Here is a 26,033-nt window from a genome sequence, read left to right on the forward strand (position 1 = left end):
TGGTTTGGGCAGAGGTGGAATGGGGGTACTCGTCGTGGGTAGGGGTGGGCACAGCGTGGGACGCCATGGGACGGCCTGGCCTCCAGCAGCTCATGCCGGCACTTGGATGTCCCGTCGCAGTTGGGGAACGTACAGTCACAGCACTGACTGCCTTGAGCACCTGGATCTTGTGTTCCCACTTGGGACGCTGTGTTTCTTGATCACTTCTAAGGCATTCAGATAAAATTCAGTACATTAAGAAATGAGAGCAGGACAGGGCTGCTGTTTGGCTTATGGTTCAGTCCACCATGCTGCTCATTTCAGATGAAGCTTAAAAACAGGCTGGTCTTCTGCGAAGTTTAACCAACTGCAGCAAACCCGGTGAGCAGGTGGTTTAGCAAGGGGTGATCTCCCTCCTCTGAGGACACTGCTGGGCTGGCTTTCTGTTGCCCTGGACACCTTGGAGATCCCTGGGTGCTGCGGTCCTGGGTGCTGTAAGGTGCTAGTTATTTCTTTGATCTCCCCCAACACCGTGTTTGGAGCTTGTTGGGGTCAACACATCACCACCACCCCTGGAAATGAGTGTCTGCCTCTTGCTTGGTGGATGGATGCTCAGTGAGTGCTGGACTGGACGGTGTCTTACAGGGACTCAAAGTGATGGTGATGGGCAGTCAACCTGCTTGCTGGGCCTCAGGCACTGAACATGGGGTATTTCACATGCATTATCACATCACATCTCCATATCAGCCCCATTTTCATTTCCATAGTAGGAAGGAAGGATCCACGATCCAGGGACTTGTACTTGCTTCAGGCCCCAGAGCTAATCGTGCAGGTGGTGGGGGTTGGGGCCCGTCAGCCCACAGTCCCAATCATCACTCCCAGTCACCATCTCAGGTAGGGGTGGCCACAGCCCTTGGGCCACTTGGGGACAGGCCATTAGGCCTGGCCTGTGACTTTCTAAATGTGGACCCTCACCTGTTTGCTAGGCTGGGTCAAGCCTTTAAATAGCCTCCCGGTTCAATTGGGGTCAGGCCTTCGGGAGGAGGCTGACTGTGAGCAGCTGCCAGAGGTGTGGCTCCTCCCTCCTCCAGGACAGCCCTTTGCCAGCTTTAGGATTCGGGCATAACTTCTTGGGGTCCAGTCTCTTACTTCTGAGGTGGCTGGGTGTGCAAAGCAAGTGGAGATGTTTCTGTTGCCTAATACATGGTGAAAGTTGATGCCACCAGAAAATTGAGACATATTTAAATAGTAGCTATAAGTCATTTTGTTCCGTGCTGTTTTGCCTCTGGACACTTGTCCATCCCTGCTTATCTCTAAGTCCTTCACATGTCACCTCTGATTCCCCCTCATGGCGTGATTCAGCTAACAAGTGTCATTGAACATTTTTGGGAGGCCCACAAGAACAGAAGTGGAATAGTCCTGCCCTGTGGGACTAGCCTGGGGGAGGGGGACAGGCCAGCTGAGTGTTTCCTCATAGTGGGTATTCTGGGAGCCCAAGCATCTGACTTCGTGTGTGGAATAGAGTAGAGTTGCAAGCACTTCTCAGAGGGGCAACTCTGGCTGGGTTTTGAAGGCTGAGTAGGAGTTGGTTGTAAGGATGAAAGGGCAAGCTGTGCTTGGGGAGCTCAAGGCCTGAGTATGATGATACAGGTGAGTACTGGTGGGTAGACCAGCTGTAACACAAAGTGAAAATGCTGGAGGCAGTGGCCAAAGAGGGAGAGCTGGGCCGCCTTCCTGCTTGAAGCCCCTCTATGTGCTCCGGCTCACATCATTGATAGTAGTCAGGGCTTCTTACCCATGCGGGCTCCTTAAGGATGAGTTGAGGGCAGTGGAGAGTACATAGGTCTGGAGCTCTCCAGCCTGAGTTCAAGCCCCAGCATCATCCCTTGCTAGCTTTGTGACTTGGGGCTCATTCCTTAATTTATCCTAGTCAATGTAGGAGGGACTGTCCCTGCCTCCCTCTGGGACAGGGATGGGGAACACCTGGCCCTGCCACGGCCTCACCAAAGAGAAGTAGTTCCAGCCATCCCATTAGGGGCGAGTTAATTAAATGTTTGACCAAATATAGCAGGCTAATTTTTAAGTTGATAATTTTGTATGGCCCACAAATGATGTTAGAAATATCCATATTGCCTTTGGCAGAAAAAATATTCCCCACCCCTGCACTGGGGGCTGTTGTGTGGAGTGAATGAGGCAGGGACAGAGAGCGCCTAGTGCAGGGCTAGGGACAGGCAGAGAGAAGGCGCCCGGTGAATCCAGTGTCTTAATGACCAAACCCTTCCCACTTCCAGGCTTTGATCAGAACCATGTCCACTGAGGTAAAGTGTAGGTTTCCCCTCTGCCAAGAATCTTGGATTCTGGCCCACGCAGGGAAAATGAACACATACATACGTGATGGATAAGCAGGAGCTAGCGGCCCCTCCCAGCTGTTAGAACCTGTGAGTGGGGCAAGCCTTGGAAAACTGCCCACCAAGAGGAACAGACAGGTTCCCGTGTATGCGTGTTCGCAGACTGAAGGCATTGGGGAGACTCAGTCCCCCTGGGATCCTGAGTTGTGCTGGGAGGGCTCCAGGGGGAGGGAGCAGAGATGAAGGGAATGAGCTGAAGGGCTCCCCCATGTGCTGAGCACCTGGGACAGGAGTGAGTCCAGCGGACTCCTTCCATGAGGGGACTCCTCCCATGAGGGGCCTTTAAGGGACCAGCCATTGCATTCCACATGCAGCATGTACCTGACACATAGTAGGCCCATAGTACTTGTTTGTTGTATCGTATGGACCCCTCATTTACAGGAAATTGCCGAGAGCTATTTTTCCAAGAGTGTGTGTATAAAATGTTCAAATAACTGTGTGTTGAACAAAAAATTGTCCAAATCACCATTTTTTTCCAGGACCCAGATCAGCGGAGTGAATGTTGAATTGAGGGGCCTAGACTCAGCCCTCAAACCCAGGACAGACTCTTAGCCCCCACCCCTTCCTTATTAAGGAAACGGGCTGAGTGAAGTCCCATACCTGTCAGCAGAGACACTTGTCCAACCAGACGAGGTTATAATGTCAGACACTCTCACGCCGTGGCCAGCAGAAAGGGGACACTGAGGAAGTGTTTCCTTCCCGAATTTAAATAGAATAGCTTCTTGATTGAGGGATTTTTTTCCATAGAGGAAGTCCATTTGGCCTGGCCTAGTAAAAACGGTGCAGGGGCTCAAAAGTGGAGACAGAACTTCCCGTGGCAGGAGTTTCATCCCTAGGTTGTTGGTTTGGGTCTGGATGCCTGGAGGAGCACTGTTGTCACGAACCAGGGGCCTTTATCTAATGGTTCTCGTGTATGTTTTTGCTGACCAGGAGCTGAGAGAAGATAATTTCACTTTAATTGATACCAAGTCCATTCTGGAGGAACAGCTGACTGCTGCTCGGGCCCGGGTGGACAAACTTTACGAGCTGGAGAAAGAAAACCTGCAGCTGAAATCGAAGCTTCATGACCTGGAATTGGTATTACAAGCTGTTGCCACCACGTGTAAAACCAGACAGGGGCAGTTTCAGGTTATGCGGTGCCCTGCTCTGATTTTCATCCGCTGGGTTGGTGCTGCGGCCGACACGGTGACCCACTGACTGCAGTGTCGCTAAGCTCAGCGGCTTGAGTGGGCACCACTTAGGGTCCCCCAAACAGATAAGGCTTGACCACTGTGCTGCTTTTCTGTAAGGATGGATGTACGTGGGTGCCTGTTGTAAAAAGTGCCCCTGCTGGCATGTATGGTGTGAGCTGAGCTGTGATTTGTGAGTCCCTACGGCCTTTCCAAGGCATGTTAGGCCTGCTCAGGGGCCACAAAGCTTCCATTATCACATTACTTGCTATAAAGCCTGTGCTGCAGCCACTTTGTTCATACACTACTTGGAGACCTCAGGCCTCTTCATCACCCAGGTGCTGGGTCAACATATCTTTTAGTGGTTGTTACTTAGAGCTGGGGCCTGTGTTGGAGTCATTTCTGTGCAGCTGTGTTTTTGGAAGTGAGCAGGTGCATGGACGCCCTTCATCCTGGGGGAATGAGCGTAGATACACGGGGGCTGGGGCCTGTCCAGAGGGTGCCCCAGGACACATCCTCCCCCTCCCCTCTTCCTACATAGGACCGAGACACAGATAAGAAACGCATCGAGGAGCTGCTGGAAGAGAACATGGTCCTGGAGATTGCACAGAAGCAGAGCATGAACGAGTCAGCCCACCTGGGCTGGGAGCTAGAGCAGCTGTCTAAGGACGCAGCCCTGTCAGACGGTAGGCAGCAGCCCCTGGTGCTGGGAGCCAGCCCGGCTGTGGCTCCTCCCTCATCCAGGGAGCTGAGCCCTTGGCTCTGAATCTCATGTGTCAGCCCATCCTCACCCCAAGTAAATCGGATTTTATTCAAGGGCCATTTGGAACAGTTTCATTGCAATTCTCCCCAGGGAGAACATGAAGGGCCTGGCAGCCTTGATGTCAGGACATGAAATACAAAGTAAGTGTTGCCAGATTTCTCAGTTCCCATATGGACAGTCCCAGGAGCTTCCAAACTATAGCACGCTGACACCCAGAGGATGTCTTAGATCTATCCATGGATGATTGAAAGCTCTGGATGGCAGGAAACGTCCCCAGTGGTCACTAATCTCCATTATAAATGTACCCTGGGCAATATTTCCTCTGTTCATTTGCATAATTAGGCAAGATGGATGCTGTCTGTCCTCTGTCTCCCTGCTAAGTGGCTGCTTCTCACGGGACCCAGGCCCCTTCCTCTCGCTCTTGTATTTGCGCCCCTGCCCAGCACCCCAGACGAGGTGTGAGCTGGCCAGGGGAAAGTGGGTGGGGCGGCAGTCCTGCAGCAGGAAGCCTCAGCGCCGGCAAACAATAGCCAGTTCCTGTGTTCAAAAATAGCAGCATGCACCTGAGAGTGCAAGTTAATGTTTACTTAGCACTCAGCCGAGCAGAGGCCTTTGGGCTGGTTTGGGGAGGGGGCTGCTTTTTCGATTCTGAGAAATAGTCCTAAGCATGATGGGAAGGCTGTTGAAAGCAGCTGGATATTTCTTCTCTTCAAGGGGTCCCATCAGTTTGAAACCTAAAATCAGCTCGTTGAACTCTTAACCTGTGTGAGAAGTTAGTTCTTCCTGTGGTTTGGTGTCTGGCGTGGGGAAAACGGGAAATCCCACCGGGCTCTGGGATTTCAGGTTGCTGGGAGGACCACTGCCCCCTGGTGGAACACAAAAGTGGTGCCGGCCCGCAGGGAACCGCCTCAGACCCAATGTGTTTCTATCAGAGACCAGGGTGGCTGATGGGGCTGGAAAGCCTCACTGACTCGGACTGCTCAGTGTAGTTTGTGAGCCCCTCAGGTCAGGGATCATGATTTATTCTCGGTGTTCTCAACTCCTACTGCTTCCCTGGCAGCTCCTGAACAAAGCGGAATGTACTTCTGTGTGGATGGTGTAGTGTCTTCTTGAGTCAGAAAGGCCTGGCCTAGAGTCCTGTCTCCTCCACTTCTTAGCTAGGTGACCTCTTTTAAACCTCAGTTTTCTTTATCTGAAAAATGGGGGTAATGAAGTTGCTCGTGGGATTGCTGTGCCTATCTTGTGAGAGGAGACAGTGAAGCGCTACACTGTGCCTGGCCTACGGGCACCAGTAAAGGATGGCTGTTCTTATTGCCCTTGTCTTGGTAAAAGCTATCCCATTGCTCTCTGGCTCTTGGGGTGCTCATGAGCGTAGCTCCCAATAAAGAACCATTGGTTGTTTTCCCAGTAAACTGTTGTGTCATCACAATAGCCTGAGGCCCTGGCTTTTACCGAAGAGGAAATGAGGCTTGTAATCAATTCCATTGTTGCACTTGGAGAAATTTCAAAATTATTTTCCATGAGTACAGAGCTTAGTGGTGAGATAATGAAAAAGCCTGGGGGTGGGGGGTGGTGATGGTTGCAGGACAGTGGGAATGTAGCTAATGCCACAGAACTGTATGGTTAAAACAGTGAGTTCTGGGTTGTATATATTTCACCACAATTTTTATAAATGTTATTTTTAAAGTGAATGCTGCAAAGGTACCATCCAAATGATTGCAGGTTGTGAAGTAGTGGAGTTTTAGTCAGTTAGTGTCATTTGTAGCCTTCTCAGGACGAAGCCCTTCACATGGTTTCGTGTGTTGAGAGCATGTGTGTTTGTGTGTGGGAAGCGCTGGGATGGAGTTGGGGTCATGACAGCTCATTTGCTCCACTGCTGCTCGGGGTCTTTAGCACGTTCTGGCTTCTTGGGTCTGCACTGCTCTACCTGGTGGGAGATGAGAACTCAGAGCGGGATGCAGACACTTTCGTTCTTGTGATCATCCAGAGTTGCTGAGCACACACATTTGGTCTCCAGCTTGATGTGCCTGCTGTGAAAGCCCCCTCACCCCTGCCCCTTGCACTTCCAGCCCCCAGGGTGGTCAATCGGCAGCAGGTGGGGGCTCTACCCTGTTAGCGATACAGTGTGATAGGCCCCTAGGGTTGAGCTCGAGGCACTGGAGCAGCAGGTGAGGGAACAGCCCTGACCCCTCTTTCAAGGGCTTTCATATGCATTCATTTTTTCCCCCTGAAAAAGCCCCGGGATTTACCTAAAGTCACCTGGTGTTGTAGGAAGAGGCTGAGAACCCCCATTCTTCTCCAGTCTGTGCTCCCTTTTCTATTCTGCATTCAAGCTGTTTAAAAGCAAAGTAGGAAATCTGCCTTTTTCTTTCTTTAACTTATTTTATCTCACTTAGAATTCTTAAAGCAATTTAGATACACTGTCTTATTCTTTTTACAATATCATTATGAAATTACAAGATGAAATCTTTCTCCAAAGGACCTTATCCAGGAATGCAAGTATCGGGCATACGCCCCCCCCCCCCCCCCCCCGTAGTCTCTATCACCCCTGGTGGATATACTGGTCAATTATCATGCCTGCCCCCCCCCCCCCCCAGCCCCAGCTGAGCCATCCAGACGCCCACCACTCTCAGAGCTGGCACAGAAAACATCCTCTATTTGCCATCTCTGTTAGTCTCTAAAATCCTTGACTTGATGGTTAGGTTAGAACTTGGTAAAAAGTGGTTCCAGCAGTTCCACAGTCTTGAACTTTTGCATTGGCTTCTCCACCGTCACCTGCTTTCTTCTTAAACTCTGGGTTGCCCCCCTAGAAGACCCCAGCTGAGCCAGAAGAGGGGCCATAACTGCCTGAGGAACCCTCAGGTGCTGACAACAACAGCACCCTGTGAAAAAGGGAGGGCACCCAGCTGACCTGTGGGAGACCATCCTAGGCCCCTCAAACCTAGGGCTCAGACTGATGGCCATCTCAGGGCTGGGGGCAGAGAGAGGAAGCAAAGGCCCCTGGAATCTGGGCTCTGACCCGACTTTGGCTTCAGCTTCCAGGAAGTCGTTTGTGTTTGAGCTGAACGAATGCACCTCCAGCCGTATCCTGAAGCTAGAGAAGGAGAACCAGAGCCTCCAGAGCACCATCCAGGGTCTGCGGGACGCATCCCTGGCGCTGGAGGAGAGCAGCCTCAAGTGCGGGGAGCTAGAGAAGGAGAACCAGCAGCTCAGCCAGAAGGTAACCGTGGGTGGTGTCCAAACATACAGCAAGCAGGTGGCCAGGTGGAGCCCCCAGGTGCCGGTGAGGCTGCGCAGCTGGGAGAAATGCAGAATCCAGGGCAGCCACAGCTATAGTAGAGGGACAGGAGTACTCATTAAGAAGTCATGAGGCAGCGTGACATGTCCCTGCAGAGTGTGACCAGACACGATTAATTTCTGTGTGCCTTGTTGCCTTCATCTGTGAAATGGGGTTGACAATGTACCCACCTAACAGGTGTTGTGAGGACTATGTGGTAAAGGGTCCAGCACATAGTAAGTGCTTAATGGAAAGAGAGCAGCGCCCTGTTGAAAAGCACTGCGTGGGGCCACGGGAGAGAAGCAGTGACGGAAGATGTGCACTACGTGCGGGACCCTTGATGGGCCGTTTCAGGGCACTGCTGCAGGTAAACAAGGTCCGTGCTCACTTCCCTTCCAGTTGGTGGGATGAGGAAAGAGAGATGGATGAACTGCTTTTGCCTTTCTGGACAGCCCCCGGGTCTTCCCAGCAGCACAGTAGAACACGGACATCTGGGGGACAGGCAGGCTCACAAACCAAGCTTCGTCCTGCAGTCACGAGGACCCCATTCCCATGGCAAGGAGGGCCATGCGAGGCTAGGGACAGCCTCCTGGTGTTGGGCATCCTGGGTCAGAGGGCATCAGTACATGGCCACGCCGAGGATTGCACAGCTGCACTGTGGGCTCTGCGCGCACCTTGGCCGGGAGCCGGATTCCGGATGAGGGAGGGGCAAGGGCATTCTTGCTTGCTGACCACCTGTGGGACTGATGCTTTCGAGTGTCTGGGTGTCTGTCCCGACCTGCCCATGACTCCTGCCAGCCCCATTTGCTGTGGCTACACTGGCAGTGGGAGGGACATGGGCTGCAGACAGGAGATCTGTGTCCCGCTGGTCACAGCTCTGCTGATACTTTATCTCTGGATGAGGCTCAGGACAGCCCCTCCTTCTGTGAAGTGGTTTCTCCAGGCCTCCCGCAGGACGTCTGAGGTTCAGTTACTCTTGTCCCTTTGAAGCATTGTGTGCCTTGCAGCAGAGTAGCTGCCAAATAGTTTGTCCTTTCTTTGTGGGATAGTAGGAAGCCCTGCTTCGTGTCTCAGTGCAGTGCAGCACCGGGAAGCCGTTGGACAGTGCGGGGTTCTTAGCTTCACATGGGCCTGGCACAGGAAATGTCTCTGTAAATGGCAGTCTGACCTTGGCTGAGATAAAAAAGAACTGACCTTTAGAAAAATGAGAACCTCCATCTTGGCGGGTCCTCACGGGCCTGCAGCAGAAAGCCTGCGATGTAACCTCCAGCCCAGCTCCTGGCAAGGCTGAGAGATGCCCGCTGATGCTTCTCCTGCCCTCGGGGTCTGCTCCAGTCCCTCCTCCGCACAAGCAGGGCTCACAGTAGGCGCCGTCACCCGGCATGACTCAGCCCCCTGTCTCTCGGGTCCCACCCCCCTCTCTGGATCCGTACCCTGGTAGGACACCATGGCGGTCCTGCCACAGCCCTTGGGAGGCATGCCTTGGCTCAGAGTCCCCGATAGAAGGGAGGGACCGCAGTTCCCAGACCAGAGCTGCCCTTTGTCCTGTACCAGGGGTCCTGGGAAGGGCGGCCCTTCTCGCCAGAGCACTCCTCCTTCCCATCTTGCTCAGTCTGCTCAGGGCCTGGCTGTGTCTGTCCTGACCCAGCAGGGCTGGTTGTGCTTTCTCCCCAAGCCTGGCACATGACTGGTCCTCCCTAATGTTGGGTAGGATGGTGCCTCTTGGCCATCAGCTGAGTACCACAGGGAACATGGCCCGACATTGACCTTCCTGGGGCCAGGGTAGCACAGCCTCGGACAAGTCCAGACAACGCGGCCACTCTGGGAGGTGTCTGAGAAGGAGGGACAGGGGTCAGCCAGGACACGGTGGCCTGGAGTCCCCGACCCCTGCTGCTAGCTTGGCCCTCCCACCACACAGTGTCACCTAAGCTGCAGGCACACTTAGGCTGAATGTCTGTAAACCACAGTTCCCGAAGTTAACATCTTTCCCTGTAACTCGCAACACTTCTGTGGACCTTAGAGAAGATGCCTCTCTCACATCTAACTTCACATTGATATCCTAAGAATCCTGATTTTCAGAGGAGGAGGGGCAACCCTTTGGGGGCCTATCATGAGAACACAAGAGCAGCACAGGGGCTAATAGGCAAGTCCCTGGCACCTGCATGTTCTGGGGACATGGAGCCTCCCACATGAGCCCTCTCTGATGCTTTGAGGAGGACAGGAAACCCCGTGGGGCCAGCTCACATCTCAGCCCAGCAAGCTCTCCCTAGGGGAGCGGAGGTCCTTCAGGGATGCGCAGGAATAAGGGCTCCAGTTCCACAGCAAAAAGAACCAGAGAGAGAGAAAGGGGGGTGTCCAGCAGTGTGGGTAGGATGTGGGACAGTCACATCTTCAGACCAGAAGCAACAACAATCAGAAATGCAAAGGCTGGAATAACGTTCCTTTCTCTGGGACGGGAGGGGTAGCAGGGTAAAGTATTAACAGTAAGGCTGGGGGTTGGGGGCACACACCACAGGTTCCAGCTGAGAGAGCGGGGCTAGGCTCGGCCCACCGCTGTATGTCCGAGCTCTGCCGCATCCTCACTGTGGGGCTTTGGGCAAATCACTCCACTTCTCTGAGCCCCATGCCCTTCTTCAAATGATGGTCAGTGACAACTGCTCAGTGCCTTCCTCCTCGGGGCCACTCTCAGGCATAGGTGCTGCCATCGGAGGAGATGCCTGGTTCCCTGCTGAGCCCACGCCTTGCGCTAGGAAGTGGGGCAGCGATGAGGAAGGATAAGAAAGATGTTCTCTCTTTTGAGAAAGACTCAGACATGTTGCACATTACAGCACATTTTGCCATTGGCCCTGGCTGGGTGAGGCTCCCCCGTCCTCGGGTCCCAATGTTGGGGCAGGGGGCTTGGTATGTTGACAGGGTGACGTGCCCCACGAATAGGACTTTTGCATGGGCTCCGTCTTTGTCTCTGCAGGTTGAAAAGTTGCAGATCCAGCTGGAGAAAGAAAAGCAGAGCAACCAGGATTTGGAGACCCTCAGTGAGGAGCTGATTAAAGAGAATGAACAGATGCACAGTGACATGGAGACCCTGAAGGCTGACAAAGCCAGGCAGGTAGGCCCTCCCTGCAGAGCTCATGCCTCCCCTGGAACCCCTGCCTGTGAGAGGGAGAGTGTAGGATCATAGCCATGACCTGGTAATTGATCATTGACACATGAGTTACCAGTTTCTTCGCGCTGCTGCAACTCATACCAGCAATTCTCAGCTGCAGCAGGGGGACTGGGACAGATTCTGTTTCCCAGGGACACTGGCAATCTTGTTTTTGATTGTCATGACTTAGAGGAAGAGAGAGGAGGTGCTTCTTGCTGTGGTGGGTAGAGGCCAGGGATGCTGCTAAGTGTCCTGCAGCACAAGGGACAGCCCGCAGGACAAAGCATGACCCCACTCCAAATGTCCAGCATCACGCTGAGAACCCTGGCAAACCTCCAGGGTTGATTTGCCTCAGACTATAAGAAGTCCCAGGGTAGGCAGTCCAGTGCTAGGGCATCGGCTCAGTGATGCTACCCAGGAGTCAGGCTTCTCTCTTCCTGCTCTGCCAGTCTTGGCAGTGGCTGTTGTACCTCCCCAAGAAATGGGCAGGAAGACAGTGGGAGGGTGAAGGGACAGAGGGAAGGCCTCCCCAGGACCCTCTGTAGACATCTCATTCGCCAGACCCGACATATGACTACCTCTAGCTGCAAGGGAGGCTGGGTATGAAGTACTTGAGGTTTTTAGCCTCTCCAGTAGAGCAGAAAAGGGCGGCTGGGATGGTGCTGTGTATAGTGAAGAGACAAGTAGGGCCCCCACTCTGATATGGCTTACGGTCCAGAAGGCAGAGTGACAGGTGACAAGCCAGGTGACTTCAGATGTGTGCTATTAAGGGAATATGCATGGGTCCAGGGAGGGTCTTGCTAGATACAGGATATTTAGAGTCGTGGTACACGGCTTCTCTGAGGAGCGGACACTCACACTGAGGAGGAGCCGCCAGGGATGCTGAAGGCCGAGAGGTAGATGGTGGAGGGGAGTGGGGAGTGAGTATTCAAGGCAGAGGGAAGGTCATGTGCAACGTCTGCGGGGAGAGTGGTGTAAGGAGAGGCCATGGGTGGGTGGCCAGCTCACCGGGATCCCGTAGACCAGGATAAAAAGCACCAAGGGAAATCACTTTCATTGTTTTAAGTAAGAAGAGATGTGGTTTATTTTCTAAACCAACCTGGCTGCTATAAATGTGCTTTGACTTGAACTTTCTCAGTGGGGATCTCTGTGCCCTTACCTTGTGTCCATATCAGGCCTCTGGGAATCGTTAGGACTTCCTTTGGGTTCAGAGTGGAATGGTCTTTGCAGGCCTACACTTAGTCCCCCAGTTTGGAACCAAATCATCAAAATATGTTCATGCCTCCGCCTGTGTTGTTCCCATTGTGTTTCCCTGCAGATCAAGGATCTTGAGCAAGAAAAGGATCATCTCAACCAAGCTGTGCAGTCACTGCGGGAGAGGTCGCAGGTCAGCAGCGAGGCCCGCATGAAGGACATCGAGAAGGAGAACAGAGTCCTCCACCAGACGGTGACAGAGACCGGCAGCAGACTCAGCAAGCTGGAGCTGGAGAAGCAGCAGCTGCACCGGGACCTGGAGCAGGTGAGGGAGAGGATGGAGCGGGCAGAGGAGCTGGAGAAGGAGCTGCACCGGCTGGAGGAGGAGAAGGAGCAGCTGGCCAGGGAGGTGTCCTCCCTGACGTCGGCCACCGAGAAGGTCCATGCCCTGGAGCGGGAGAGCCAGGGCCTGACGCTGGAGAACCGGAGGCTGCAAAAGTCTCTAGACACCCTGCAGAATGTGTCGGTGCAGCTGGAGGGGCTGGAGCGGGACAACAAGCGGCTTGATGATGAGAACCTGGAGCTGCGTAGGATGGTGGAGACCATGCGCTTCACCAGTGCAAAGATGGCTCAGATCGAGAGAGAGAACCAGGAGCTTGAGCGGGAGAAGGAGGAGCTGAGGAAAAGCGTGGAGCTGCTGAACAAGAAGTCAGAGCACCTGGAGCTCAGCTACCAGAGCGTGAGCGCTGAGAACCTGCGGCTGCAGCAGACCCTGGAGAGCAGTGGCCAGAAGTCGCAGGCTCTGGGGCGAGAGCTCGGGGAGCTGGAGGCGAAAAACCAGGCCCTGCAGCGGGACCTGGAGGCCCAGCGGCTCGCCAACAAGCAGCTGGAGATGTCCGAGAAGGAAAAGAAGGCCCTGGAGCAGGAGGTTGCCCAGCTGGAGAAAGACAAGAAGCTGCTGGAAAAGGAGGTGAATCGGCTGTGGCAGCAGGTGGAGCTCAAGGACGCAGTCTTGGACGACGTCACCACCAAGCTGTCCACTGCCGAGAAGGAGAGCCGCGCTCTGGACAAGGAGCTGGCCCGCTGCAGGGACTCGGCCACCAAGCTGAAGGAGCTGGAGAAGGATAACAGAGACCTCACCAAGCAAGTCGCCATGCACACGAGGACACTGACAACCCTGGGAGAGGTGAGCTGGGTGCGAGCAGCCCCTCCGAGGGGAACCGGGGTTGGTGTCTTTGTCCCGAGCAGCACAGGCGTGCCGTGAGGGTCGTGCTCCCGGCATAGAAGTGGAACTATGTGTCCTCCTTAAATGTTTTCCCTGGTTCTAAACAGGATACTGCTGAAAGGTAAGAAGACCAAGTGAAAATCAGCTGTTCTCTACTGCCCACAGATAACCACTGCCAACAGCTGGCTTATTTCATCCCAGCATTCTCCTAGGCATGTCCATGTGAGCGTGCGCACACACACAATGCCCTACTCTCTGCATCCTAGCCCTATTTTTATTTATTATGTCTTTTCTCATTACATTAAATAGGCTTTAAGCCACAATTTGTAATGGCTGCCAGATATTAATCCTATAGATTTACTGTAATTATTTTTTGGCATTTAGGCTGTTTTCAGTTTTTTCTACCATTTTAAATAACACTGGACATTCTTGCACACATATACCTTCACAGATTTTTTTTTTTCTTAGGATTATCCCTAGAAGTGTAATTACAGGATTAAAGGGGATGAACATTTTACAGTGTCTTGATAAATACGTGCTCTGCTTTTCCCTGGAACCTTGTGCGTGGGCATCCAGGCATTTCCGCAGCATGTTAGAATGAATAACTGCTCTAGTGAACGACTTCAGCTGAATGGCCTAACACAGACGTTGAGTCTCCAGCATGTAGTTCAGTGTGACTGTTCCCAGGTGGCCTTAACGGATTTGGTGGGGGTAGCATGCATGTAAATAACTGTGTCACCAGGCAGGAAATTGTAGCTACTGGAGAGCAACAAAGAGGTATGGAAGTAGGTGGACCAGCTAAGTCAACCACCTCAATGAGAGCAGCACCCACTTTTGAAAAGTAAATCAAAACCAGAATTTAAAATGAAGTTTCTCTTCTTTTTATACTTTTTGCTTCAAATTCTCTGCAATGAGCATTTAATTACATTACTCCTTAGAAAAGGAAGCCATTAGAATTTGAACCTACTACTCAAAGATCAACCTAACAGCATTTCAAACATGTTTAGATGTGTTTGGAGCTCACTGAATCCATCCTGACACTGCTGTGTGGCCTCGTCATCCACACAGGGCTGGAAGAGTGTGCTCACCCCTTCTCTCTGGGCGACATCCCTGAGGTTCACTCATCCCCATCAAACCGCCTGCCCGGCCCTCCCGACACCTGAGCTCAGCCTTGAGAAGAGCCTGCGTCTCCCCCCGCCCACCCCCCGGCTGTTTCTGCTGGGCTCCCGTCCCATGCTCGTCCTCTCCCTGTCCCTGCAGGAGCTAGTGCTGGAGAAGCTGAAGAGCCAGCAGCTGACCAGTGAGCTGGACAAACTGAGCCAGGAGCTGGAGAAGGTTGGCCTCCACAAGGAGCTGCTGCTGCAGGATGATAACAGCAACAGTGACACGTGAGGACTGCTCCCTGTGCGGCCTGCAGGCCTGACAGCTCACAGCCACATCCCACGGGCCCCCGCCCTCGGCTCCAGAGCTCTGCTTAGTCCTTGCAACTGAGGGCCTATTGTCCTTCTCATCCAGTCCTCTTCCTGGAGGTTCCCAGGGAGGAGAGGATGGAGATTCTTTTGTCCAATGAAAAGGCTACTTTCATGTGTTTTTTAATAGATTTTATTTTTTAGAGTAGTTTTAGGTTCACAGCAAAATTGAGGGGAAGGTTACAGAGATTCCCCATATACTCCCTGCTCCCTGCCATAGGCACAGGCTCCCTGATTGTCTGCATCCCACCGTGGTGGTACATTTGTTACACTGACACAACAGCATCACTAGTTTAACTAGTGTAAACAGAGTCCATAGTTTACATTAGGGATCACTCTTGGTGTGCCTTCTGTGGGTTTGGACAAATGTAAAAGGACGTGTCCATTGTTACAGTATTATCCAGAGTAGTTTCACTGCCCTAACAGTCCTGTGTTCCACCTATTTATCCCCCCAGCCCTTTAATTATTTTAAAATTTTATTTTAGCCTTTGCCTATAGTGCTTTCTTAAATGACCTCATTTTTCAGGGAAATACAGTGCCTTGGATTTTTATTGGACTCGTAATTGACAAGATTCACACGTTAGATAATGTGACATCCTTTTGGCGTGGTCACCTAGCACGGTGATCCTTGGACAGATTGCTTCACCTGTCTGAGAGCCAGTTTCCCCTTCTGTGAAAAGGCCCTGATAACTCTTCCCTAAGACAGCGGCTGTGAAGCTGCCTGTGTTTGAAGGTGTCCCAGGTGGGCTCTGGACAGTGTTTTTGGCTCCTACAGACATTCTGCGCTGAATGGTGCCCCTGCCGAAGAAGGCCAGCTGGGTGGAGGCAGGGATATGTGGCAGCTGGGAGACCGGGAGCTGGTGGGTGGAAAAGGCAGACAAATGATACCGTTACATCTTTGTATTTTTCAGAAAATACAAGATTTTGGAGGGAAGGAATGAGTTGACGTTAAAAACAACACTGGCCATGAAAGAAGAAAAGATTGTGTTCTTGGAAGCACAGGTGGAAGAGAAAGCCAGCCTGAACCACCAGCTGCAGAAGGAGGTCCAGGTGGTAAGAGCTGATGTCAGGGACGAGCTCTGGGTCCCAGCTGGAAGGCCCCTGCCTCACCCTTTCCAGTGCTTCACCTGGGTAGCAGAGGGGCCGCCTGGGTGCATGTCTCCTGGAGCACATGGGGGTGAGCCGCGGGGGTCTGAGGGAGCTATTTCAGAATCATGCAGGTGGGGGATGGACAGAACCAGAGACTGAATCAGAGGCTGGGGGAGGGGAGGCAAGATCTGGGGACACTGATGAGAATATATTGAAACTGGGCGTGGGGCACCAGACAGAGTCTCATGGGCACCCTCAGGTGGGACAGACATAGGTGCACAGAGGCTTGTAAGAATGTGCAAGTTTACTCCTGGCACACACATGCTCTCCGCGTGCTTGCACACACGTGCTCTCCATACCTGTGCCCACACACTTCCATCTCTGTGAATCCTTGGCATGTTTCTTGGTTGCATGATTGGATAAAGAATCTAGAGCAAAGCGATTCTAGAGCCAGTAGGGTCTTTATAACAACACGTGGTTACTATTCCCTGGGCTCACCTCCTTTTTATTGAGTGGACAACCGAGGCTCAGGGAAGTGAAGAGACTTGCCACTGTCGTGTGGCCAAAGTCAGGACTGAGGCAGGATGGGGTCCCAGGCCACTGCCCTTTCTGTCATCTTCGGAAGGAAGGACAAACATAGGACAGAGGTTACATGCACCTCCACCAAAAGCAAAAGCGGGGTGTCTGCTTTGTCGTGGCCAGTGCTGGGTGAGGGGTGGGGTTGGGTGTGGGGCCTCCTCAGGCTCTGAGCCGGGCCTCTTTCTGCCCCACATCTGCTTCCATGCCCATGCCCACAGCTGAAGATGGAGTATGAGCTCCTCAGGCAGAACCGAGAGGAGGGGAAGCACCTGCAGAACTCTTTGAAACACCCTGCGGGGACATTGGTCGCTGGTCACCAGGAGAAGGAGAGCTGGGGGCCGAGCCACAAGGAAGCCACCCTGGAGCTGCTCCGAGTGAAGGATAGGGCCATCGAGCTGGAACGGAACGTGAGTTGACTGCCCCGGCCCCAGTCACTCAGAGACCATCCTACTCAAGGTCCCAGTGATACACCATCACTGGGAAGGACACCAGGTGTAGAATCTGCTGAGACCTATCCCAGTCTAGTTGGACACTTCTTGATCTGTCCTGGCAAGTCCTAGGAGCATATGAGTTTCCTTCAGCATTCCTAACATAAAGGGGTGTACTCACATTTTCCCACGGACAGGGCCTTCCCATCAGACAGGGCCTGTAGCTTATCCACTGGGACTGTTTCTGTACCGTTGTGTGTCTGTGCTCTGTGCCAAGGGTTGGCAAGCCAAGACCTGGCACCTGCTTCTGTGAATAAGGTTTTTTGGTACACAGACAAACCCTTGGTTTACCTATTGTGTAGGGCAGGGCTGAGTGGTTGGGGTAGAGACCACATGGTTGGGACACCCCAAATATTTACTATCTGGCCCTTTACAGAAAAAGTTTGCCAGTGTATGTCTGAACCCCTGATTTTATTTCACTTTCCCGGTCATTGTAGGAAGTAGATAGCGATGGTTTTCACCATTTGACAGATGAGAAAGCTGAGAGAGTTTGAGACTTGACCAAAGTCCCATGCTAGTGAGGTAACCCGTGTAACCTTGCAACCCACGTGTCCTGGCTCCTGGCCCAGTTGGCGGCATATTGTATGAGGTCTTTATCAGCCTCGTGGAACACGAACCACCTTATTAAGGTCCAGGCTTGGACTCCCATCCTGTGAGAGAAGCTCAAGGAAATGCACTCCCAGGTGTCACCAGAAAACAAAGCGAAGCACTCAAGAGAGAAAGGGCGAGGCCACTCCACCCCATTTGCCTTTACCTCACCCTCACACGCCTGGTGCTGTGCAGGATCCCCTTTGTGTATTCTTTTCTGTCTTGAAAGCACATACTCCAAGAAATAGGTTTTGTTTTTTGTTTCTTCCAATTCTGTTGGTTGTTTTTTCCAAGAGAGAAAATATTACTGCTCTCACCTGGTGGACTCTGGCTTTGGCCCCCAAAGCATCCACTTCTGAGGGTTCCTTAGAACTTAAGTACCACTTACCGGCGAGGGGTGTCTGACGGCCTCGTGCTTTCCCTAGAACGCAGCGCTGCAGGCCGAGAAGCAGCTGCTCCAAGATCAGCTGCAGCACTTGGAGACCCAGAATGTGGCCTTCAGCAGTCAGATCCTGACGCTGCAGAAGCAGAGCGCTTTCCTGCAGGAGCACAACACCACGCTGCAGACCCAGACGGCCAAACTGCAGGTGGGGTGGGGTGTGGATCTACCTGGGCCAGAGACCAGCCCTGAGCACACTGACGCCTCACAGCAAGCAGGACAAAGCACGGGAGAGTTTGGGGTTCTGTTTTGTTCTGTGTTTAATAGGCTCGTTGTAAACAGTGGCGCCTAGCCTCGGGGTCTTGGAAGGTGATGGTGGGTAAGCCGTGTTCAGCCAGTGAGCATATGGCTGCAGTCTTGTCTGTTTCCCAAAGCCTCTTTCTTGAGGTGTTACTATGAATGATTTGGAAAAGAGATTCTGGGATCAACTGAGTTTGGTTCAACAGAGTTGACCAGGCTTCTTTACTGTGGAACCTGGCAGAGCCTTTTTTAAGCTACTGTGGATTTTTAATCTCCACAAGGGAAATAGGGCATGAAGCGGCTCCCAGGCTGTCGAGAGCATCTAGCAAAACTAGCGTTCTGGGCCACACAGGTTAGGATGTTGGTTTATAATTATGGTTAATAGCTGGTGGGGAAATGAGTGATCATTTATTAATGCAGTTTCTGAGAAAAGTGTTTGAAAGTATGTAACTTAGGAGTCAGGGACAATAAACAGGAAACCATTTGGCAAAGAGGTTAGGATTTGTTCTAGTAAAATAAAATAGGGTATTGATTTGTAGTTTTGTTTTTGTTGTTACATCTTTGTCTGGTTTTGATATCAGGGTAATTCTGGCCTCAGAATGAGTTTGGATGGATTCCTTCCTCTTCAGTTTTCTGATAGTTTCAGATGTTGTTGGATGGGTATTCTGTAAATATCAGGTTAAATTGGATGGTGGTTTTGTACTTTTTTTGTTGTTGTTGCTAGTTTTTAAAGTCAAAAAGAGTACCCAAGGAGCTTATCCAGAGAAAGGACATGATTTTCCCAAACACGTCCCATGTGTGGAGAGGACACAAGACTAAGTTTAGCACCATGTGATAGTCCGTTTATGCAGGGGCCTCTTCCCACAGCAGTTCCCTAAGTGCTGGTAGAACTGTCCTCAGCACGGCTGGACTTTGCCTGCCTGAGGGTCCCTGTTATTTTGGTGTCTGCACTTGGCCTGCTCTTGGCGCTTCACTGCCTGTGGGGTGCAAGGATGTGGAGTCTGTGGCTCCCCGGGGCCTGCACCCAGTGAGGCATCATCACCTTCTCCCTCCTGGCAGGTGGAAAATTCCACTCTGAGCTCCCAGAGCGCCTCCCTCATGGCGCAGTACACGCTGCTCCAGAACCAGCAGGCGGCCAAGGAGAGCGAGCTTGAGAACCTGCAGAAGCAGCAGGAGCAGCTGACAGCAGCCTACGAGGCCCTGCTGCAGGACCATGAGCGCCTGGGCGCGCTCCACGAGCACCAGTCTGTGGAGTACGAGGCCCTCATCGGCCAGCACAGCTGCCTGAAGACGCTGCATCGGAACCTGGAGCTGGAGCACAGGGCGCTGGGGGAGAGGTGTGTGCCCGTGGCTGGTGGGGAGACTGGCGGGATCCCCGGCTCCTGTCCCCCCTTTGCTCTGGCCCCTCATGTTCCTTCTGTACCCGCTGCGTCGCAGTGGAGAGAAATCTATAGCACATCACCCTCAGTGAAGTGGGGTTTGTGCAGCTGGAGACAGGGGCAGGAGGGTCCCCGAGGGGAGAACGGCGTGCACACGAATCCCGGCTCAGGGAAACCGCGTGTCGGCATTGGGGGTCCCTGCTCCCCTGAGGATTCCTGCCCCTCTTCCTTTCTCTCCAGACCAAGATCAAGGAGGGGGGCGTTCACCACAGCTGCCCATTTAGTGACGCTCTTACATGGCTTCCCAGGCCTTTTCTTCCCTGTCAGAGTCTCAAAGTCTGGGCTTTTTGGAAACTTCTGAATATATAGAAATACAGAATAGTGTAGGGAAAGCCCCATGTACTCATGACCGGCGTCAGTACTTATCCGTACTCTGCCACTCTCGTTTCATCTTGACCTCTTCCTCTCCAGCTCCAGACTCTGCCTTTTCTTTAAGGTAAATTTGATGTACATTGAAATGCATAAATCTTAACTTTGTGCTCTTGACAAATCCAGGCTTTGCGTGCGTGTGGTCAGGCCACATCGCCCGAGCTCCTGCCCTCACAGATCCCCGATTGCTCCAGGCCCCCGGGGAAGGTGCAGCAGGACCTAGAGTCTGGGGGGGGTGTGATGTGCACAGGACTCAACCAACCAGCCACAGGAGAGAGAGGGAGGGATGTGCCTAAAGGCAGGCTCTGACACCTGGCGCCGGAGGGAGCTGTCTCCCAGTTCCTGTGCTTGTGTGCTGTCCCTGCTGACAGAGTTTCCCTCGACTCTGCCTCAACAAGACACTAAGCAAATGCTGGGTCTTTAGTGGGAGCAACTGAGGTGCAGGGAGTTTCTATCACAGGGATCCAGGGAGGTCATTGGGCCAGCAAGCCTGGTGAAGGCATTTGCTGATGCCGTGAGCATGGGGGTGATGCCCTTCATCTATTCACTTACCCAGTGCTCCCTGTTGACTCTCTCCAGAGCCTTCCACCCCCTTTATCTGCCTAGATCTCCATCCTTTGGGGTGCTGGCATGTCTGCTCCTATTAGAGACTCTGCTCCTTCCAGCCAAAATGAGCATCGTATGCCTCTCGGCATTTCCGTCTTTCCCTCCTCGCACACCCCTCCTGTGAGCATCAGCTGGATATGAGGTGCTGTGTCTAGAGTGGCAGGAATGTACCCAGCCGACTAATGATGTGAAACTTGCGTGGGGCCCACTCCTCACCAGGCACTTACTGGCCCCATCCTTAATGTTCTATTATATATTATAACAGCATCATGATATACGTATTTTTTTAATTTTCACCCAAGGATATTTTTTCCATTGCTTTTCAGAGAGTGGAACGGAGAAGGGGAGAGAGAGGGAGAGAGAGAAACACCAATGTGAGAGAGACACATCGATTGGTTGCCCCCCACATGGGCCCCAACTGAGGCCGGAGATCAAGCCTGCAACCGAGGCACGTCCGTGGGATGACGCTATAATCACTGAGCAAAGTTGCCTAAGGCAGTGTCATGATATCCTTAACATCTGTTCAGATGGGGAGGGTCTGTGCAGGTGGTTGACTGTCTCTGAAGGAGGAGTCCAATGTTGTTTAGCCTGTAGCTCCTTGCTTGATAGAACATGGAGACCTACTGTTTTACTCAGTAGTTTTTGCTGGTTAGACATAGCTGGAGGCCCCTTGGTCTGTCTGCAGCAGTGCTATCGGTTTGGGGGTATAAGCGCCTGGAACACAGGGATGATGGCTCTATATTCATTTCATTTGACACTCGACTCAGACACTCCTCCATTCATTCCCTTAACACACATTTACTGAGTGTCAAGCCTCGTACCGGGGATGCAGTGGGGAGCAAGACTTGCTCAGTGCCTTCCCTGCAGTAGGGGGGTTACTAATGGTTGGAATATGCTTGATCAGTGTGCTTTTCCAAGACACAACAGGGAAGCAGGAGTCAGGGACCCTAATGGTCTGGGCTGTATTTATCAAAGCCTGGATGAGTTTTTCCAGAATCCCCTTTTCACATTGAGGCAGCCTCTGCCTATGGCTAAAGGCCACACACACATTTGCATTAAAATAGCCGCCTGAGTAGGTTTCTAAGTTTGAGTCCCTGCAAGTCTTGGCTCCTGGCAGATGGTACAGGTACAGCTGATATTGGGTGGGTGGAGCGGGAGTGGAAGGCTGGAGACCCTGGAACACCACTTGGTTTCTGTAAGCCTGAGTATGGAAAGCTCCGGAAGGGGGTCTCAAAAGGGATTTGCCTGCACGGGGAAGATTGAAAGGTGATGACTCAGTCACCTTCCTGGACACAGAAGTTTCCAATAGGCAGGAGGATTGGCCTGGGGGTGGTCTGGGACTCCCCCTTGTGTTCTGCTGCCCTCCAGAGACAGCTGTGCTGTGCAGTGACTTATAAAGATTGAGACAGGAAGAAATCAAAAGCCCCAAGCTGAGGGGGAAGTTGTGGGGAAGGAGAAGGGCTGGATTGGGGGTGCCTTGAGGAGCAGGGTGTGTGTGTGTATGTATGTGTACATGTGTGCAGCTGGTCCCTGGCAGCTGCTTGGACCCCACCAGGCAAGCATCTGTCCCCACCCACAGACTGACTCAGAACAGGGAGATTGGTGTTCCAGAGCTGGGGTGGAGGGCTTACCCGGTCCCCAGTGAGGGGGATTAGCTGTTATATATGGTGGAATTCAGCTCTATATGTTGTGATTTCTTTGAGAAGGGTGTGGAGTTCAGTATATAGTCACGGTGTTCCCAGCGGGCTAATGGAGGGAGGCTGCTTTGACAGGGACTGGAAGGGACCATGGAGACACATTGGGTGGGAGAAGGAAGACTCTGCTCCAAGGCTGGAGGAGACCCCCCCAGAGCTGGCCCAGTGTGTATCCCAGCTGCCATTCTCCCATTTCTCTGCTGTCCAGCCCTGCTCACTGCCCTTCCCTATCTCCCTCAGCTTCCCTCAGCTCTGCAGAGAGAAGCTTCTCCTAGGAGGCTCTGCATTCTTCTGGGGTGTCCGTTTCTAGTGGGTGTGTTTCCTTCCAACAGGCATGAGGACATGCTGAAACATAAGGCGGAGCTGGAGGAGCTGGAGAAGGTCTTAAACACCGAACGGGAGGCTCTGCAGCAGGAGCAGAGGACAAACGCCATTGCCGCCACCGAGAACCAGAGGCTTCGGGGAGAGCTGGACAGGTAACCAACTGCAACACCCCCCATGCAGAAGCATGTGCCGGGATCTCATTCAGACCAACTCACTCAGCACCCGCTGAACTAAGCTCAAGCCAGTCCCCTGGTAATGGTATATTTTTTTAAAACCCTGTCATGTTCACAGCTGATGGCAGTAAGGTAAAAGGGGACTCCAGCTGGTGGCTGGGATGGAAGGACCAGTGGCACCTGGGGTGGTGCATTGTCCAGGTTTGGACAGCCTCACCTGCCGCACGTGATGGTGATGATTGTATCGGGCCCGGGCACCTTCTTCCTCTAACACCAGCGATTCTGGGAAGGAGGTACAGTGAAGATCCCGTGAAAGAGGTGAATTCACGCATTCCCTATTTGTGAATTCACCTACTCACTGAAATGTAACCCCCAGATCGGTACCTGCGGTCTTTCAAGGACATGCCCAGAGTTTGGGATACTGGCGTCGCCTGATGTGTGTGCACATTTGCAGCTGAGGTTGACAAGGCCTTTGACTCCTGCCTTGTTCCAGCTCTCACACTGCAAACAAGCGTCCTTTTCATGGTCGGTTTTGTGCCATGGTTTTCTATTTTTGTGCTTTTGGTGATGATTTCACTGTTTGAAATGGCCCCCAAATGGAGTGTTGACGTGCTGTCTAGTGTTCCCAAGTGCAAGGCTGCGCTGGGCCTCGTGGGGAGTGTATGAGTGGTAGATAAGGTTCCTTCAGGCACAGGTTATGGTGCTGTTGGCTGTATGTTACATAGGAATCTTTATGTCTTGATAAGTTGGCAGAAATGTGGCCAGAGGCTCCCAGGAACCGTTGGGAACAGTTGTAGTGGACACTGATTCAGTGTTCAAGGTGACTTGATAGAACATTATACCGCGGATCACGAGAATTGACTGAGCTATTATCCCTCCCCCCCCCCCTTTTTTTTAACAGATGAGGAAATGGGCTCAGAGAGATTAAATAGCTTGTTCAGGGTCAATGCTCCCAGTTAGTGGCACAGTCAGGGTTTGAATCCAGGTCTTGTCTCACCCCAGAGGCGTGACCACATGAAGCCTTCCTTCCCACAGCCTTGTTTTAACATGTATAGGGGGCTACAAACTCAGGTACCTCCAGTGGCCTGGCAGGTCCGGCACATGGGTAGGAGGGTCAGCAATAGACCAGACGCTCGTGGAGAGTTCACATCATCTAACGGCTGTCAGCTGGGAGGTGGGCCCAGGGCTGCCCAGTCATGCTTTTGTTTATTTATTTATTTTTTTCTGAGAAGCTAGATATCTGAATTTTGATGTGAAACTTAAAAATTTTTTTAATGTTGATAAACTTATTTTTTCAAAAAATACTGTGTGGGACAAACTGGACACATCTGTGTTCAAATTGAGTTTATGAGCCTCTGGTAATTTGAGCTTTCTGGTATAAATCTTCCCCCAGGAAACCCAGTTGGGTAATTATGATGATGATAATGATAATTTCAGTGAATTTACATAATACCCCAGAATCTCATATCTTATTTATCTCAGGAGTTCAAATTAGAAAGGGGCTTGGAATTGGGGAGAAGAGCTGGGCATAGACATAGAGTTTTAGGGCAAAAACGTTCCAATTCAGTGTTTTTTAAAAGTGTTTTAATAGAACCCTTTTTTCCAAGTAGGCAGGGGTGCCAAAGCCTTCACATAAAGGATTTTAACAGTGATGCTCAGTTGAAGCAGTGTCCAGGCCTGCCTGTCCTGTCTCCCCCAGACCAAAGTGGGGAACGGGGGAGCCTCATAGAACCCCAGCAGACACAGTTTGAAAACTGCTGATTTTGTTCAACCCTTCGTTTACACATGAGAAAAACTGAGGCCCAGAGAGGCTGTGGTTTTGACTAAGGTTGTACATCTGGGACAGAGCCTGGGAGCGCTCCTCAGCCCATGGCCCTGTGCTTTCCACCCCCAGGGTCAATTTCCTGCACCAGCAGCTGCAGGGGGAGTATGAGGAGCTTCACGCCCACACCAAGGAGCTGAAAACCTCGCTCAACAACTCGCAGCTGGAGGTGAACCGCTGGCAGGCCCGGTGTGATGAGCTGAAGGAGGAGCACCAGAGCATGGACATCTCGCTGACCAAGCTGGACCACCACTGCGAGGTGAGCCGGGGGCTGGGAGGCCTCGGGACTCCAGGCCATGCTCCCTGGACTGGACTGACGGCCGCGGGCTCAGCCAGGTTGAATGGTCCTTATTGGCGTCTGTGCCCGGAGACTGTATGTGAAGGTCATGCACAGACTGAGCGGAAGCCAGAGGCACTTGAAGGGACGAACACCCTGACTGGCAGGGACGTGTTAGGAAGCACCTTTCATCTGACCTTGGCTCTCGCAGGGTCGGGCAGTGAATGGAAACAGCCGAGTACCGTTCACGTCTGTCCCCCTGCTGCGCACTTTGCTGCGCTCACCTGGTCCTCTCAGTTCTCAGATGACCTTGTGAGTGGTGCCCCCGTCCTTGTCCCTCTTAAGTGGCGGGATGGAGCCCAGTTAGTCTGAAGCCAGAGTTTACAACTTTCGTGCTGCATCAACCGCGATGATGTTCTAGAGCAGGAGGTGGCCAGCCTCAGCCCGAAATTCAGATCCAGCCCCCCGGCTGTTTTTATACGTCTGTGAACCAAGAATAGCTTTTCCAGTTTTTCATGGTTGGGGAAATTAAAAAAATAATATTTGGTGGCAAGTGAAAATGACATGAACTTTAAATGTCTGTCCACGAGTCAAATTTTTTGGGTTTTGTTTCTAACACAGCCACATCCATGCGTGTACGTTTTATCTCTGGCTACTTTCCTGCCGTAACAACAGAGTCGAGTAGTTGCAACAGAGACCACCGTCCTGCCCGAAAAGCCTGAAATATTTACTATCTCGCTCTTTACAGAAAAAGTGTGCCAACCCTCGTCTACAGCAGAGGCGTCCAATAGGAATATAATGCAGCATAACATTTTAGAATGTAATACAAAATTTTCCGGTAGCCACATTAAAAAAGTAAAAGGAAACAGGTGGGATTAATTTTAATGATGATAGCCATTATGTCTAAAATATCACATGTAACCCCAAAAAGTTTATAAATGAGATTTTTTAAGAATAGGTTTTTATTGATTTTTTTTTGAGAGAGGAAGGGAAAGAAACATTGATGAGAGAGAGAGACATTGATCAGCTGCTTCCTGCACGGCCCCTACTGGGAATTGAGCCTGCAACCCAGGCATGTGCCCTGACCGGGAATAGAACCAGCGACCTTTTGGTGCATGGGATGACAACCAACTGAGCAACACTGGCTGGGCAACTTATTAATGAGATATTTTACATTATTATTAAAAATTGTTATTAAGTCCTCTGAATCTGTTGTATATTTTGCACTTACAGCACATCTCAGCTCAGACTGGCTGTGTTTTCAGTGCTCGGCGGCCACA

The 26,033-nt window shown here is 52.0% G+C and overlaps 1 protein-coding gene across 1 annotated transcript in view; it reads left to right on the forward strand.

Annotated features, from left to right (window-relative positions):
• The window catches only part of CCDC88C (coiled-coil and HOOK domain protein 88C), a 111,007-nt gene that overhangs the window by 64,189 nt on the left and 20,785 nt on the right, over positions 1–26,033 (forward strand). Inside the window, exons 11-22 of the mRNA XM_016205705.2 lie at positions 3,318–3,464; positions 4,098–4,242; positions 7,355–7,539; positions 10,565–10,702; positions 12,057–13,118; positions 14,418–14,545; positions 15,538–15,679; positions 16,513–16,701; positions 17,796–17,957; positions 19,109–19,386; positions 22,490–22,633; positions 24,549–24,735. Coding sequence (XP_016061191.2) covers positions 3,318–3,464; positions 4,098–4,242; positions 7,355–7,539; positions 10,565–10,702; positions 12,057–13,118; positions 14,418–14,545; positions 15,538–15,679; positions 16,513–16,701; positions 17,796–17,957; positions 19,109–19,386; positions 22,490–22,633; positions 24,549–24,735 — 2,907 coding nt within the window. The remainder of the gene's footprint in view (positions 1–3,317; positions 3,465–4,097; positions 4,243–7,354; positions 7,540–10,564; positions 10,703–12,056; positions 13,119–14,417; positions 14,546–15,537; positions 15,680–16,512; positions 16,702–17,795; positions 17,958–19,108; positions 19,387–22,489; positions 22,634–24,548; positions 24,736–26,033) is intronic.

Source organism: Miniopterus natalensis, chromosome 1 (assembly GCF_054644295.1).
Source record: "Miniopterus natalensis isolate mMinNat1 chromosome 1, mMinNat1.hap1, whole genome shotgun sequence".
NCBI classification, from domain to species: domain Eukaryota; kingdom Metazoa; phylum Chordata; class Mammalia; order Chiroptera; family Miniopteridae; genus Miniopterus; species Miniopterus natalensis.